We start from the raw sequence: 15964 nt of genomic DNA, 5'->3' as shown, positions 1-15964 counted from the left end.
GCGCGGCGCGGCAGCCCGCCCGCAGCAGCATCACCGCCGCCATCCTCCTCCTCCTCCTCCCCCCTCCGCGCCCGCCCCGGGACTCCTGGGACGTGGAGTCCGCCCCGCCCCCCCCGGCCCCGCCTCCGGCCGCGGACCCCCCCCCCCCTTTAGAGACAGGCGGGCACGGGCAGGACCAAGGTAGCAGCTTTTAGTCGTGCGGGTCCCCCCCCGGACCCTCGTGCCCGCGGGGGTCCCGGCTGCTGGGGGGCACCGCGGGAAGGGGCGCGGGCACAGCCTGGACGCCCCCCCGGGGGTCGCAGGGCTGCTGTGGGAGCGCGGAGGAGCTGGGTGGTCGCGGCGTCGTCGGGGCTCACGTGTAGGACAGCAGGTTGACGTCGTAGCATCCATCCACCTGGAAAAGGGAGCGGCCATGGGTGCCCGGGCAGCCGGGGGCACCCGGGGAGGACCCCCCCCCCCCCCCCCCCCCCCCCCCGGCGATGCGGGAGGGCGGCGGGACTCACGTCGAAGCGCCCGACGCGGGCGGCCGCCTGGCGAGCCCGGATCACCTCCGTCAGCACCCACATCTGCTGCACCTGCGTCGACACCTTCTCCGGGTCGGGGAGCTCCTGGGAAGCAGCAGGTGCTGGGGGGGGCTGGCTGTGCCCCCCCTCCCTCCCTGCGGGCACCATCGCGACGGCGCCCACACCCCCGGGTTCCCAGCTCCGGGGAGAGGGGTGACCCCCAGCCCCGGCGCTGACAGCCCGTCCCCACGGGCAGGCGTCCAGCGCGGGGACGGGAAGCGGAGCGCTGGCTAATGATTAAACCCCTAATCGCGCGGTCCAGAGTCTCCCAACGGCCGCGGCCCCCGGCAGCTCCCCCGGACCCCCCCACGCCAAGGGAGACGTGCTCCAAGCCACGGGCAAGGGAGCAGGGCGTTCTCCCCCGCCCGCTGGACACCCGGGCACGGCGGAGGCCGTGAGCGCACGCCGTGGCACCGCGCCGGGCCCAGCCCGCTCCTCCGGGCAACGCCAGCGGCGGGTTCAGGCCTCTGCGGGCGAGCCGGCTGCCCAGCCCTGCCCGGACTTTGCCCGCCGAAGGCTGCCGGCCGCGCAGACGCCGCTCGCAAGCTGTCAACGCGCGCCACGGCTGTGACCTCCCTCCGCAGAGCGGCGGGGAGCAGCCGGGCCACCCCGTGCCCACGCGTCCCAGCCAGGAGCCGCGCGGTGCCGCGTGCCCACCGCTCCCGTCCCCCGACCAGAGCCAGGCGGGCTGAGCGTCGCCTCAGACCGCACATCCCCGTGGAGATGATTTTCTTCCCAACGCTGCAAAAACTGCTTCCAGCGCGAGGCGGGGGCATTTTGGGGGTCCGCAGCTCCTCCCGGTCAGGGCCCCAAGCCGACGGGGCAGGGATGCTCGCGGCCGGCCCCCCGCGCAGGTCCCCACTCCCGCGCCGTACCCCGGCGGGGGTCACTTACCCCGTGCAGGCTGGGTGGGTGCTCCGGGGGGGTCAGCTGGGAGAGCCAGGAGGGGAAATCCTTCTGCGGGCTCTGGAACCGATCCGGAGGGTGATGCCGGGGACGCCCCCGAGCCCACCTTCCCCCCTCGCCCCACCACCGCGCCGCGGCTCGCAGCCCGCCCGGATTTATACTGGTACTGGCGTGGGGCGAGGCATCGCTTTGCCGTTATGAAGAGAAATTTTGCGATTAGGGTGGGTGTTCGCCACCTGTAATTTGTCGCAGGGACCTCCAGCTCCATCCCGCGGCTCAGACACAGCCCCCCCCCCCCCCCCCAAACGGGCAGGGCCGGCTGGAGCAGCCCCTCCCCCAGCGCCCAAGGGACCCCGAATGCCCCAGCGAAGCACGGGGAGCGGGACCCCTCCCCCCCATCCTCTGGAGTAAGCCTGAAGCCCCCGCAGCTGCGGGTACGGGGGCAGGGCTGGGGCCGGCGGCCTGTCCCGGACCCCCTGCCGCGCCCGGTGGGGGGGGGGGGGGGGGCACGCGGGGGGGGTGGGCAGCACCGGCCCCCGCTCACCTTCTGTCCGGGGGGGAAAAGCTGCAGCTCCTCGATGGTGAAGTGGACCCAGACCGGGGAGGGCTGCCGCAGGATGAACCGCACCGCCGTCACCTGCGCCACGTCGCAGAGCATCTGCCGGGGGGGGGATGTCACCGCCGGGGGGGACGGCAGGGGCCGCCCGGGACCCCCCCCCCGAAACCCACCCCGGACGGAGGGACCCGGGGGGAAGCGTCACCCCGCGGCGGGCAGGACCCCCCGGTGAGGGGGTGAGGGGGAGCTCGGGATGCCCCGGGGGGGGGTGGCCGACCTGGTGGCGGCGGAGGGAGAAGTAGTCCTGGGAGCCGCGCTCGGTGTGCGGGCAGGGCATCAGCCGGTAGTCCCGCAGGCAGGTCACCCAGCGCCGGGCGCCGGGCCGCTGCACCCGCACGCTCAGGAACGCCGTGTAGAAGTTCCTGAAGACGATCTCCTGCACCTGCGGGACGGCGGCTCCGCACCGGCACCGGTACCGGCATCGCCCCCCCGCCCCGGCACCGGCATCCCCCGCCCGTGCTGGGCCCCGCCCCCAGCATCCCGCCCGGCACCGGCACCGCCCCCGGCATCCCCCCGCCGCCGGCGCCCCCCGTCTCGCACCGGCACCACCCCCGGTACCCCTAGCCCCGGTCCGGGCCGCACTCACGTCGGCGGCGGCTCCGCGGGGGAAGCGGAGGTCGATAACGGCGACGCCGGGCCGCGCCGGCTCGGCCCCCCCGGCCAGCTGGAGGGCGGCGGCGGGGCGGGGGGCGCAGGGCAGCGGGGAGCGGCCCACTCCCGGCCCCAGCCCCGCTCCCGGCGGCGACCCTGGCCCCGCCGCTCCCGACATGGCGGCGCAGCGCGGTCGCCCCTCCTGGGCGGGGCCGGGAGCGCCCGCGCCGACCGGAAGCAAGAGGCGAGCTTCCGCCGCCAGGGGGCGCCGCACACCCGCCGGTCCCGGGGACCCGCCCCGCCCCCGGCCTGTCCCCGCCCCGCCCCCGCCGGTCCCCGCCCCGCCCCGCCCCGGCCGGTCCCGCGGCGGAGGCAGGGCGGTCGCCGAGCACCGGCTTTACTGACGCGATGCGTTCCCCTCCAGAGCGGCGGTGACCGACCCCGCGGCGCCGGAGCGAGGGCGGGGGGGGAGCGGGGGGTGTGGCTTCGGCGCGCGGGGACCCACCCGCACAGGGTTCCCCGCGGAACGCGGAGGGAGAGCACAAAGTAACCCGTGATGTGGCGCGGGGCCGGGGGGAGATAACGGCTACAAGGGGGGAGGCCCAGTGCTCGGGGGGGGCCCGGCTCTAACGGGCTGCCGGCAGCGCGGCACCGCCGCTGGAGGCTTCTCGGGGGTAATAACGCAATTTGAGGCTGTGTCAAAAATCTAGTAAGAAGTTGGATTTGAGAGGTCACTGATTTTTTTTTTTTTGACTATTAACCATTCCTGGAGCTTTTTTCTCTTTTTTCTTTTTTCCTTTTTAAAATTTTTCTTTTTTATATCTTTTTTCCTTTTTAAAATTTTTTCCTTTTTTCCTTTTTAAAATTTTTTCCTTTTTTCCTTTTTAAATTTTTTTCCTTTTTTCCTTTTTTCTTTTTAAAATATTTTTCTTTTTTACTTTTTTACAAGTTTTTCTTCTTTTTTACATTTTTAATTTTTTCTTTTTAAAAATTTTTGTAGTTTTAAAATTTTTTTCCTTTTTTTTCTTTTTAAAATTTTCCTCTTTTTTCCTTTTCAAAATTTTTTTCCTTTTTACAATTTTTTCTTTTTACTTTTTTCCTATTTTTTCTTTTTCCAAACTTTCCCGCACCCCAGCAGTGCCCGGCCGCTCCTCCCGAGAAGGAGCAGAGGCGTGGGGACGGCACTGCACTACCGACCAACCACCGAGGCACCCCGCGGGGAGGGGCCTCTGCTTAGAATGGACCCCCCGACCCTGGCCCTCCCAGCACCCTGAGGCGCAGGCAGCCCCCGCCGTGCGCTCAGCCGCAGGGACCCCAGACCACTCCGACTCCATCGATGACCGTTTTATGATGCGTGAGAAAAATAGGATCTCTGATTAAAAAAAAAAAGAAAAGAAAAGAATCATCCCCTGAACCAAGCAGCCGATCCCCCCAAATCGCCAGCCCTGAATCGCCCCCGGAGCTCACCCGCAGCACTGCCCTCCCCCTCCCCAGAACCACACATCCCAGTTCAGGTAAACAGCAGATTAAATGTAAAAACTTAAAACATCGGCTTCAGAAAGTCCCTTGAATTTAATTATTTTTAGGCTACCTTTCATGTTACGTCCTGTAGCTAGACACACGTGAATAGAAAAAACAGTACAGTTAGTGTTAAAGGCAAACAGCGGAGACCCAGAGTGCCACCCCAGTGCTGCCTGCTCCTCCCGTCCCGACCCGTCCCGACCCGTCCCGACCCCCTCCCTGCCCCGGCCCTGGCCAGAAGCCCAGCCGCCGGGACGGCGTGTTCGAGCCGAGAATTTTTTTTTGTTTTTCTATGAATAAAATAAAACCAAAGCTTGTTAGGCAAAAATAAAACAAGTGTCCCCCCGAGTCCCGCAAGCGCTCCGGTGCGGCGGGCGCAGCCGGGGAGGGCCCGCTGGGGAGCGGGCTGGGGTTTCGGGTTCCCGGCTGGCGAGGGGGCTGCCGGCCCACAGACAGCACTGGTGTGGAGCTGGAGGCCCCTTCGCCCCCCCGAGAGCCTCCCGTTCGTTAAGGGGGGACGTAGGGCGGCGGGGACCTGTACGGGGTCATGTTCTTCGGGCGGGAGCCTTTCCCCTCCATGGGTGCGGTGAAGGGGGGGGGAGGCTGGTAGGGCGGCGCGTTGGGGTCCTCGTCCCGCAGCGGCGTGTACTCCCCGATGGTGTCCTGGTTGAGCGGCGTGGTCTCCGGCACGCTCTGGTTGGGGTACTCCGGTGGGGGCAGCGGGGCTTTCTCCTCCTGGAGGATGAGGGGCATGCTGGAGGACGGCGGAGGCTTGGAGTCGTCCAGCTCGTCGGCGAAGATGATGGGCACGCCCTTCTTTATGAAGGTGGCCTGGTCTTCGATGGTCAGCTTCCCTTTCCTCTTCTTGCGGTAGCAGATCATGGCGATGATGCCGGCCACGAGGAGGATGGCGGCCACCACCACGGCGGGGATGACGGTGTGCAGGTAGACGTCGTCCTCGCTGCTCTTCTCGGGGTCTTTGCCCGCTGCCACTGTTGGCGTCGCCTCCGAGATCACCCTTCCGTCCTTCGTCACGGGGATGAACTGGATGTGCCTGCAGCTGCCGGAGCCGACCACCGACACGTTCAGGGGCTTGAACTCGGGCTGCAAAACGTTGGAGAAAGCCAGGCTCGGCCTGCCGGAGTCATCCGCAATTTTTCTGCTCAGAGTCCGGATCTGCTCCCGGGGGCAGGGCTCCAGGGGCAGCGTGTTGTTCGTCCACTCCACTACAATGGAGCCTTTGGCGATGTCCTGCACCGTGATGGTGCTGCTGTTCCTGTCACCGAGCGCCAGAGCCAGCTTCTTCACCAGCATGATCTTCTTGTTGATGTCGTTCACCACCGCGTTGTGGTCCCCTTCCAGCTTGGCCTTGAACTTCACCGGAGACTTGTCGCCATGCGGGCGTTTGTGGACGTGGATTTCGAAAGCATCCACAGCAAAGAGCCCGCCTTTGTCGGTCGCGTACATGAAGTACTCGTGCTTCCCGACGTGGCTGTGGTCCGGCATGCCGTACATGAGCTGGCTGGTGCTGTTGAACTGCACCCACGAATTCTCCTCGATCATCTGCTGCTCCTTCAGCTTCAAGGTCAGCTGCAGTTTGTCAGTGGTGGTATCTTCCTTGTCGTAGAAGGTATCCGACGGTATTTTGACCTCAAAGTAAGTGCCCTCCCATGCGTCGACCCTGTCAATGTGGTTCGTCAGCTTGGGCGGCTCGTTCGGCTCCCAGGGCCGGGGGATGCCGCTGGCGGTGGTGCGCAGGCGGGTCGGCGGGGAGGCCGTTGTCAGCTTGGAGATGGGGGACCTGGTCGTGCTGGGGGGCTTTGTTGGACGGGGAGTTTTGGGTCTTCGAGTAGGCCTTCGCGTCGTTGCCGTGGAGGAATCCGTTGTGGACGGCGTGGCTGGCTTCAGCGTGGAGACTCTGGGTTTCTTGGTGGTAGTCGTGGGCGGCGTGATCACCGCGGTGGGCTCTACATACCCAGGCATCGTGGGGCGAATCGGCACAGAAGCCGTGCCGGTGCCTTCTGCTACCCTGGTTGGCTGGATCGGTCCCAGAGTGGGCGTCTGGACGATGGGGCCCCTTGTTCTGATGGTGACCGTAGGCTTCCTCGGCAGCGGGATGGGCTCCCGGACGGGGGGTGCCGTCGTCTCCGTGGGAGGCGCGATGGCAGGCGACGTCGGGGTGGGGACGATCCTGGTTGGTGGTTCTTGGGCGGCGGTGGTGGGCGGCCCGATGGCAGTCAAAGGTGTAGGGGTGGCATTGATCTGCCGCCGCATCCTCTTTGGGAGGTGAGGTTTCTTGTTAGCGATGTGCCAGCCAACAACAGGGTAGCCAAGGCGGGCGGACATGGTTCCTTCCTTAGCCGGGGCCTCCACCTTGCTGATGTTGGGGACGCTGTTCTGGCTCAGAGAACATCCCAGTTTCCATGAAAGCAAGGCCCCGTTTTCCACCACCTTCTTTGCATTTCCCGGCCCAGCCATGAAGGCCGACATGTCAAAGAGTCTGTTATTTACAACAGGAACCAGCTTCATGTTATGAAGTTCCACCTCCGAGAAGCTTCTCATTCTGTTTAAGAGTTCAATCCTCTGCTTTGGTGTCATTTTTGTTAAGTCGGCATCCAAAATGACCGTCAGGATAGTGACCGGCTCTTCTGAGCCGCACACGAACGGCGCTGCGTCACCCGCGTCTTGGACGGCCGCTCTCACCGACTGGGGCTCGTTGTGGTCTTCTTGGTGGACCTCAACAGAGAAGACGTTTGCGGTCTGCGGCACGTAGCTCCCGTTCGGAAAGGGCTGCAGCGTGGTCACTGAGATGTAGTGGACGCCCTTGTCCGTGTCCAGGGGCAGCCCTTCCAGGGAGCTGCTCTCCGCGTTCCAGTATAACCAAGAAGGCAAGGATTCCTTCCCAGCTTCGGAGATCTGCCAAATAGAGAAGAAGGTGCTTTTAGAAGTACAGCATTACGACAAGTTCTAGCAGCAGCAACATTTAATTTAAAGGATTAAAGGAAAAAAAATCTGAAGCCTAACAACTGGGGAAGGAACATCTTGCCCAGAGCGGGACAGCTTGCATCTCCTCCTCCACATGGTGGCAAGGACGAGCTCTGCAGGGTATGCTGGTCCCAAAGGGCTTAGGAGCCACGGGAGGTCACGAAGTCCTGCAAAGGTCCACTGCCTGCAGGCACCAGCTCTCTGGTTGTGCAACTACTAAACGCAAGCGGTTCATTTTCTCTGAGGGCAGCAGAGGAGTTCAAGTCATAGGGACAGCTACAAAGCTGAGGGTGAAGTTCTGCGATACAACAGAGCTGACCCAACAACTGCCCTCCTCCCGCTCCCTCTTCTTCCTCTCCCAGCCCTGCCATCTCGCTCCTCTCCTCTCCTCACCCGATCCCGCTCTCCAAGCCCATTGCTCCAGCAGCCCCGCAGAACACACGTTTTCTCTGTTACCCTTGGGCTTCGTCCCGCTGCCCGCAGCAGCCAGGCTGAGCTGGAGGAGCCAGAAGCTGGCACACCACGGCTCGCAGTCCCTGCCCGGCTGGAGCACACCAGCTCTCACAAGCAGCAGCAAATCCCGAGAGCTACGGGGCCGCTTGAAGCACGGCGTCCTTGGGCAGTGCCAGAGGAACGGTGAGCCGGGGCGAGGGAAGGGAGCAAACCCGACACCCGGTCAGCACAGCACGGGCAGGCAGGGGCGGTGCTGGACATCACACCGGCCTGGCTTTGTGCTCAGGGTTAGCTTGAAACGAAGGATTTCACTTTCACGTAACAACTTGCTCTTGCAGACTACAAACAACAGGCGGCTTTGGCGCAGACCGCAGGCGCCTCAGGACTCCAACGCGCTATTTGCTACCTCTTTCAGGTCAACGGGAAGATTTAACGCGACTTGCGGCGCAGAGCAGCGAAGCGCGGTCCGGGAGCGCAAGCCTCCCCTCCAAACCGCGTGGTCCAGCAGCGGGGGCAATGTACGCAACGACGGCCTTTCCGTAGGCTCCAGAGGAGGGAGCTGGCAGCAACCTCACCGGCTGCCTCCGCTTCTGCGCTTTTCCGAGCCCACCCTCCTCTTCCAACCTCAGGTCCCCTTCCCAGCCAGCCCAGGTCCGGACCCTTCAGGTCCTCCGGCCATTTTGCACTCCCAGAGGAGACGCTGGTTCTGCCCAGAATGTCACCAGCGTGGCTGACAGCATGCCAAGGCGCTCCCCACCCTGTGCAGGGGAAAGCCACGCATGTCAGAGCCCTGGGCTCTCCTCCCTGCCACGCTGGGGCCACAGCCGAGGCTGGACACGGTCCCCGCGAGCCCCCAGTTCCCAGCAGCTGATGTCCGTCCGTCTGCGCTACAGCCGCTCGCAGACCACGCGGCACAGCGGGGCTGCACGGTGCAAGGGGTGACGCTGCCAGCTCGGCGGGCTGTGACATTTCCCGGGGCTGTAGCTACCCCAGGGTGAGTAACCGGAGCTTTGCCACCCCGCCCCAGGCTCAGAGGCATTTGGAAAGTGCCCCGGCTGGGCTTTCCAGAGCTCAGCCAGGTGAAGCAGGACGCTTTGGGGCCCACGGAGACAGATTTAGCAGCTTGGTCAGGGCTCCAGGCTCGCTGCAGCCCAACACAGAGCTGCCCTTCAGCTCTCCCAAAGGGTGCTTTGGTTACTCTGCAATTCTGTAAAGCTCACACATATTTCACAAAATTTCGCAAAGCTGGGCAAGGAGCTTCTCGAGGAAACCTGCCCGGCAGGAACGTCTCCGTGTCCGGCAGCGGGCGCACAGACGGGGCTGGACTCGCCAGACCTGCCTAACCACAGGTCCTGCCGGGAAAGCCCCTGGGATGGATGGACAGATGGACAGAGAGATGCCCGGTGCCGCAGGGCTGGGCGGACCACAAGTCCCTCGGCCACCGCCAGCTGCAGGCAGGGCTCAGGCAGCACGCCGCAGGGCAGGGCAGCGGGGCTCAGACCAGCCCCTGCTGCGGGTTTCGGCACACCGAAGGGTCTTGATGCGCAGCTCTGCAAGGATAACGTAGGACCCAAACGTCTTTTGGTGAGAGCAGCACGGGACAGCTTCCGTGCAAGAGCCGCAGAGGGTTTCGGCCACGACCGCAGGGGCAACACCCTCATTCCTCTGCTCCGCAAAGTATCAGCCCTGCTTTCGGCCAGCCTGGACAAGCTGGAGAGCACATCATGAGACACAGGCTGGGTACAGTTTACAGAGCAGAGCTTAGAGCGGTTAGCACAGCTTTTAGTTAAGTCCTCAGCAGCAATATCCCAGCGCAGCAAATGAAGATTCCTGCTCACAGCAGCTGGAGAAAGCCCTGCACCCCGCCGTATCCCACCCGAACCGAGGCGCCGAGAAGTGAACGTCCTTCCCCTCGGCCCTGCCGTTCACCCATGCGTCTGGCAGAAAACAGTGTGTTTTGGCAGGGCTGCCGCACGCGCTGGCCCCCACACCGCAGCCACAACAGGAGCTGCTTTTACCCCAGCCCGCCCGACAGCAGAGCAGCCCTTCACCTGAGCCGGGCACAGAGCCTCCCTCCTGCGGGGACAAAGGACCACACTGTCCTTCCTTGGCACCTCTTCTGCAAGCGAGAACAGGGGCAGGGTCTTCTCCGGCCCAGCGTTCCTCTGAAAAAGTGGAATTTCATCACACCCTCTAAAAACTGAGATGGCAGGGCAGCGCCCAGCGCAATCTGGCGCTCACCTTAGCAGGAGCTGGACGGTGCCCCTCATTACCCCCCCGTGCCAAAATTAGCCACTAACCTGCCCACAGGGGAGAAAGATGGGCAGGGCTGGGCACACGTTAGGAACAGAAACATGAGGAGCTAGGGCAAAGCCGCAGCGTTACTGAGGCTTACACAATCAACAGTAAAAACTTTAACAGAGAGTGGTTAAATGCACACTGAATGTGTAATTTCGGGCTCCATTTGGAAGAAATCCTCCCCCTCCGTGCACTATGCAAAAGCCCCTCAGTAATTACAGGATCCCACACTCCACGCAGAGCTTTCCGGCGCGCCGGGGTCTGCTGCTGCTCCCTCCTCCCCGGGCACAGCGTGTGGCTGGAGGAGCAGAGGTACAACAAGCCTTGCCTCTCCTCTCACGGCACACGGTGATTCTCTCTTCCATCACGTGTGCTCCTACGTTCGACGGCCAAACCCGCTTAGGAACGGTGGCCAAGCCCACGTGCAAAAACAACAGTGAAGGAGGCACAGGCCGGCCTCAGGACTTCTACTGGGAAAACCATTTTTCACCTATAGTTTCTTCTGACACATGTGAGCTCACGTTCTTACGGGCCCACACTAAGATGAAACTGCAGCTAGACGGATTCACACAGAAAATCAGGCTCTCCCGAAAAATAAAAACAGGCCAGGCAATCACCTGCCGGGACAACTTGTTCCAGCAGCGATGCGACGGCTGCAAAACATCGACAAACCCACTTAAACCTGATTTAAAGAGAGCGGAGCTAGTTCGGCTGTATTCAGCCTGTGAGATGTGGACTGTTTCTAAGGGTTCTGCAAGAGGTGATAAAGAAAAATCAAATTTCTGTGTATCACACCTATGAAACCCACGAAGGTGCCCGTGCCTCCGCTGGGAAATCTCTGGGAAGGCAGCAAGTCACAAGCGCTTGATGCCACGGCTCTGCTTTAAACAGAGCTACGGCCCCGGCAGCAAAATTCATCCGAGTCTGCGTGACAAAGGAAGAGCCCCACAAGATTGAAGTACATAATCAAAGCAGTTCTTGGGCTGAATAAAAATACTTGTTCCTAACTGAAGGCTAACCAGCAGAGCTCTCTGCGTGGGCCTGTCCTGGTCACGGTCGCTGTGGTGTTCGCGGTGGTGTGAAACTGGGAGCGGGGAGTCTGGACTCTGTTCTTGCAATCCTTCCTTCAAACACTGTTCCAAAGGGTATTTGTTAAGGCTATGCAAAGTTAATGATTTGGGATCTCCATTTTTCATGTAAGATGTTTCCCAGTTTTCTATGTACACAACAAATATCAGCCTTAAGCCCTGCCATTTCCCTCAGGGGGGCTGGTTTCAAAATAACTCTTCCGTTGCTCAAGCAAAAAAAAGGCTGTCTTTGTTTCCCCATTATTTGAGATAATTGTAAATGAATGCTTATCGGCTAAAGATTACACAAGCCTGGCAGTGTACTGAAGACCATTAAAAAATTAGCCATGTTTGCGATTTTAAATACATACAGTAGCCTGGCTGGGTTTGAAGACCTTGTTCAAAAAGTCCTTTCAGATCTACATGGCCTGTTATTTTTAGGCCAGCCACGAGCAGTCAGCTCATGAAAGAAGATAGCTCAGTTTGATTTGTTTTTTCTTAAACTTAGATCTTAAAGCCCTGTAGCCAACAATACAAAGATAAGTAAACGAGCAGTGAGCAAAACTGCTGCCTCCGAGGGAATTCAGGCAAAAACCGCATTCCTGCCTACAAAAGTGCCCTCTAATCCTCCAAGCATTCAGTCCTCCTCCTCCCCCTCCCGGGGGATCCTCCAAAAAGGAGGCAGCGAGCGCTCAGCCAGGAGACAGGTACTGTTGGACCCTGCCCCGGGTCTCCATCCCACGGGAGGTAGCCATCCCACAGGATCTCCCCAGCCCTGCTGCCAGACCTTCCCCTGGGCAGCTGCAGCCAGGGATTCGGCTCCTTCCCGCGCCCTTTCAACCCAGTGCAAAGAAATCCCCGGCTCCTTCTGGGCAGGGGGTGAGCGTGGATACCCCTGCAGCTCTGCCAGCTCTCCCACCGCCCCGATCTCCTCCCCGTGTCCAGCTGTTGCTGAGGCAGACCCCGTGCCAGGGATTTCGTTTGGAGAATAATGACTGATGACAAGTTACTGTACGACAGACTCCCCTTCTGGGCTGCTCTTCCAGCACTGCCCTAACATACATGGCCAATAATGAAAACTACCCTGGCTGAGCGCTCTCTGCACCTGAACAGCAGGCCAGCTGAGCTGTGCTCCGACAGACTGACCTAACCGGTGTTCAACCAAGTCTGCAGCGCTCAGGCTTCTGCGAGCAATTAACCAGGGGGCAGGGGAAAGAAAATGGAAATTCAAATGTAATTCAAATGCAAATCTAACTGCAGAGAAAGAGTCAAACCTAAACTGTCTGCCTAAGCCCAAGCTTCATCTTAAGCCCCTGCTAATGCTGCAGCACCGGGCAGTTCCGCCAGCAGAAGCAACAGGCGGTCTCGGCCCCAAATCGGATCCGTGGGCAGGAAGGTTTTGGGCTGCCCTGTCCTGCATGGGCCGAACAAGTGGTGGCAGGAGGTAGGTTCCAGTTCTGCCCCAGAGCTGCTGGAACTGCGGGCACTTCAATGATTTGTGGTGCTGGCACAGCCGCCCTGGAGCCCAGAGCAGCAATGAGAACACGGGGCCGAGTCAGAGGACGGAGTCCTTGTTTCGGGAGGCAGGCTGTGCCCGTGGGTCCGTTGGGTGTGTTCCTCTCCATCACCGCACGAAGAAGACGGAGCCAGTGCCCGCAGGCGTGGGGTGTGCCGGCAGCCAAGCTGCCCAGGCACCGCGGCCCCGGGCAGGGCCCGCAGCGGCGGCTGCTGCGTTGGGTCGGGGAACGCGACGGCTCAGGGCAGGAGCTGGACAACCCTCAGACCACAGCGGCCGTGAGTCTTCGGCCCAAGGAACAGCCCTGACAGGATGCCTGCCTGTATGCAACCAGAAGATAACGTGAGAAGGAGCCTCCAATCTCACTTCCCCACTCCTTTCCTCAGATACATCGGAACTGCGAACTAGGACATCTAGACGGGTCTTGCCTAGAAACACAAGGCCCACAAAACAGCGGTGAAAGGAGGATGGGCACCTCTGCAAGCCTTCTGCTCACCAGGCACAGCTGCGGTGCCACTGCAGACTGCTGCGCCGTGGGAAAGCTCAGCCTGAAGAAAGGAAAGTTGCATTTACTCGGCCCAGCGAGCAGGCAGCAATCGCAGCACATGCCCTTCCCCGGACAGGGGACAGCCATACCTGCCAGAGCCTTTGGGTATCCTCAGCTGACAGCGCTCTTCCGAGCTGCTGCCTGCTCGGATGAAATGCACAGGAGCTCAGCGGCAAAAACCAAGCTGCTCCAGGATATTTCATGCAGTTGCATTTGCCCCTGAAAGTCTAAAAAGTCTAAAAACTGCCCAGAGACTTCACTGGCTCTCAGAAGTACGTCAGCCTTGGTGACCCGAGCCCCGACTACCAGCAGGAGCTCACCGCCTCTGCTCAGAGACCGAAAGCTGTATGGGAACAGCCGGTAATTGGTGCCTCCTCTGTGCAGGGGCAGGTCAGGACGGTGAAACTAACCCTGCATTTCGGCTGGTCCCAGCGAAAGCCCTGCAAAGCTCTTTCTGCATGTCTCCACGCACTGAAGCTGCTGCCTTAGAAAAAAATCAAACCTTTCTGCTCAGAAAGCTGAGCCGAGGGAGAACCAGGCTGCAGAGGCTCTATCACAGGTCCTGGCCCTCGACTTCCAGTTCAAACTTCAGGCCCTGAAGGACCAGGTGGCAAAGCTACTTGAAGTAGCTGCTCTACTTTTATGTGCTCACAAAAACCCAAACGAGAAGTTTACGTGTCTGCTGCTAATCTGCATTTTCCAGCCGTTAAACGGGCAAGCGAAGCCTTGCGCACAGAAAGCAGCCCCGAGAGCAGTGCTTTTTCTCTCACCAGCTTCTTTATGATCAGTAAAATGGCTTCGCAACAGCGCAGGCTGAGCGGCTACGCCCAGCTCATGCCATCCTCGCATACTCCTGCCATGACGGCTTCTTTTCCAGATGCGCCTCTGTGTCTGCTATAAGGGCACTATTCAGCGTCCCACTCTGCCTGGGCAAGGGAACACAACAGCTGTTTCACTGGGAGGTCACTACAGAACATTGAGTGTCCCAAGAAACCCTCCTTTCATCGGTCCATGCAAGCAGCTTGGAAGGATTTGTTTAGCCTTATTGTTGGAGCGGGAAGGCACAGCCCGCCCGCGCCAGGGCTGGGGTCAGCACGGGCTGCCCACACCCCGCTTTCTCCCTCGTTCGGGGCGCAAGCGCCGGGCAGGAAAAGCCTCAAACGGCTTCAAAAAAAAAGTTGAGTCGGGCTCTTCTGTCAGCGTGACTTTTTATAAGCGAAAGGCCAAAGGGAAGCAAAAATACCACACAGTAGGGATGCCAAGTGCTGGGGGTTTAGTGCTGCCGCCGCGCAGCTAACCAGCCCTGGCGATTTATTCCTGCCATCAGCAGATTGCTGGAAAGCTGGCATTCAGGAGCGCGGCGAGGCAAGGCGAGCCAGAGCCCGCAGCCTCAGGTCGGCTCCTTCGCAGGATTCTCCTTACCGTCACATTCCTCCGTCTCCCCGGATGCTCAGGGCAACAACCCGTAAGAGCAGGACAAAACAAGGCACTTCTCAGCCCGTCTGAAAAGCTAGTTTATAATTAGATTGAGTCACATTTTCCATTCCTCTGAATTCAGAGCTTGTTACTAAGCGTGCACTGAAAACGCCAAATTCCCCGACCCTGCCTCACTGCAGGAAAAAGATAAGGAGCCCCCTTGACCCCCCCCAGCAGAAATCTTATCAGCTCATCTTATCGCTAAGATTGCAGCATGGCAGCTAAGCGAAGCCCTGCCCAAGAAATCCTTTGCCTGGACCTGTTCCAGGCACTGCCACTGATCCCAGCGCGCTCCCTGTAAATAGCTGCTGTCGCTACATCTTCTGGTTAGTCCAAACCCAAGAAAAGCGGGGACCCCAGGGACGAGGCGAAGCTCCCGTGCTTTGGCACAGAGAGCCTTTTAAGATACCCATCTTGCTGACCCAGCCCCTCAGGAGCGCTTTTTGCTTGTCTTTCTCCTTTGAGACACGCCACTTGAACAAACTTCACGTTCAGTTAAAACTATTTGAAATACGGATCATTGCAAGGAGGGGTGGGAAATCAGTATTTTGTGTTTTCCTTCCCTGAAATTGAGCATGTTCTGGTGCTGCAGGCTGGTTGCCACCATCCAGCCCTCTGCTTCGGGGTCAGAGCAGGGCTGAGGTGTGCAGCACAGCCCCGGCAGCAGGTACGCAGCTGCCAGGACTCCTGCAACCCCATCTCCCTGGATCTTGCTTACAAAACCAGGTCCCTGCAGTCTGACGAAGGTAAAGCTGTTCAATAAAAGCCATTTCAACAGACAGCAAGCAGAACCACCATTGCAAAATCAGGCTCCTGCTTGGCAAGCAAGACTCCTCGCTGCCCAGATTAATACCCAATGCTCCGATAACCCCACAAACCCGCTGCATAGCTGCACTGCGTAAACCAGCTACGTCAGTTAATTCTGTTGTTCTGACCACTTCGCCACCAGCTATGTCTGCACACAGCAACAGCTTCTTGGGGCCCCCGCTACGTGTTTTATCTGACTTCCCGACAAAGCCCTGGTGAGACTGTGCACTTCAAAACCAAAACTAATCAGCAGCCAAAACACTGCCAATAACGGCGAGACTTAGCTTTGCTCACCGAAGAACTTCTCCTTAGCCTCAGCTAAGGAACCTACAGCAGATCTGCTCCGTGGGATCCATCCCACACCTAACGCTCCCAGGATTAAGGCGAGTCGGCAGCTTTACGGATCTTCAAGGAAGACACAACAAATCACCTGCTCGCCGTGGGAAGCAGCGCACACCAAGAGTTCCTCTCCTTCCAGCATACTTTACAGACCCACCTTTAAACAAAAGCCGTTAAAGTGCATGCCTTTATATACTGTGGGCATATGAATTTAGGATATTGGACTGTGCAAGGGCTCAAATACCTTGTGGGTACACTTGAGTTAGAGGGAACTGGATT

At 60.1% G+C, this 15964-nt stretch overlaps 2 protein-coding genes across 6 annotated transcripts in view; both read right to left on the bottom strand.

The window, feature by feature from the left end:
* Positions 1-174: 174 nt before the first annotated feature.
* NICN1 (nicolin 1, tubulin polyglutamylase complex subunit) lies at positions 175-2854 on the bottom strand. Its single transcript, XM_075432701.1, has 6 exons — positions 2672-2854; positions 2303-2467; positions 2014-2127; positions 1458-1529; positions 504-608; positions 175-394 (listed from the first exon to the last, which is right to left on the bottom strand). Exons 1-6 carry the CDS (start codon positions 2852-2854, stop codon positions 353-355), a joined length of 681 nt encoding a protein of 226 aa, XP_075288816.1. The 3' UTR covers positions 175-352.
* A 1375-nt stretch (positions 2855-4229) lies between these two features.
* Positions 4230-15964, bottom strand: part of DAG1 (dystroglycan 1) — a 52667-nt gene continuing 40932 nt past the window's right edge. For all 5 annotated transcript variants that reach the window (XM_075432355.1, XM_075432356.1, XM_075432359.1 and 2 more), the window contains exon 3: positions 4230-7113. In XM_075432355.1, the coding sequence (XP_075288470.1) occupies positions 4705-7113 (2409 nt within the window). In that variant the 3' untranslated portion in view covers positions 4230-4704. The remainder of the gene's footprint in view (positions 7114-15964) is intronic.

This window comes from Opisthocomus hoazin, chromosome 11, assembly GCF_030867145.1.
Source record: "Opisthocomus hoazin isolate bOpiHoa1 chromosome 11, bOpiHoa1.hap1, whole genome shotgun sequence".
NCBI lineage: Eukaryota > Metazoa > Chordata > Aves > Opisthocomiformes > Opisthocomidae > Opisthocomus > Opisthocomus hoazin.
Note: the sequence above shows the minus strand (reverse complement) of the source record. Positions and strands in the feature narration are given on the sequence as shown.

Bases quoted from the DNA above. Each gene is read 5' to 3' on its own strand.
- NICN1 (XM_075432701.1), bottom strand. From the start codon at position 2,854: ATGTCGGGAGCGGCGGGGCCAGGGTCGCCGCCGGGAGCGGGGCTGGGG. The intron at 1,530-2,013 runs GTGAGCGGGGGC...GATCGGTTCCAG, and splicing joins TTTTCCCCCCCGGACAGAAG to AGCCCGCAGAAGGATTTCCC. The intron at 609-1,457 runs GTAAGTGACCCC...GCTGCTTCCCAG, and splicing joins ACCCACCCAGCCTGCACGGG to GAGCTCCCCGACCCGGAGAA.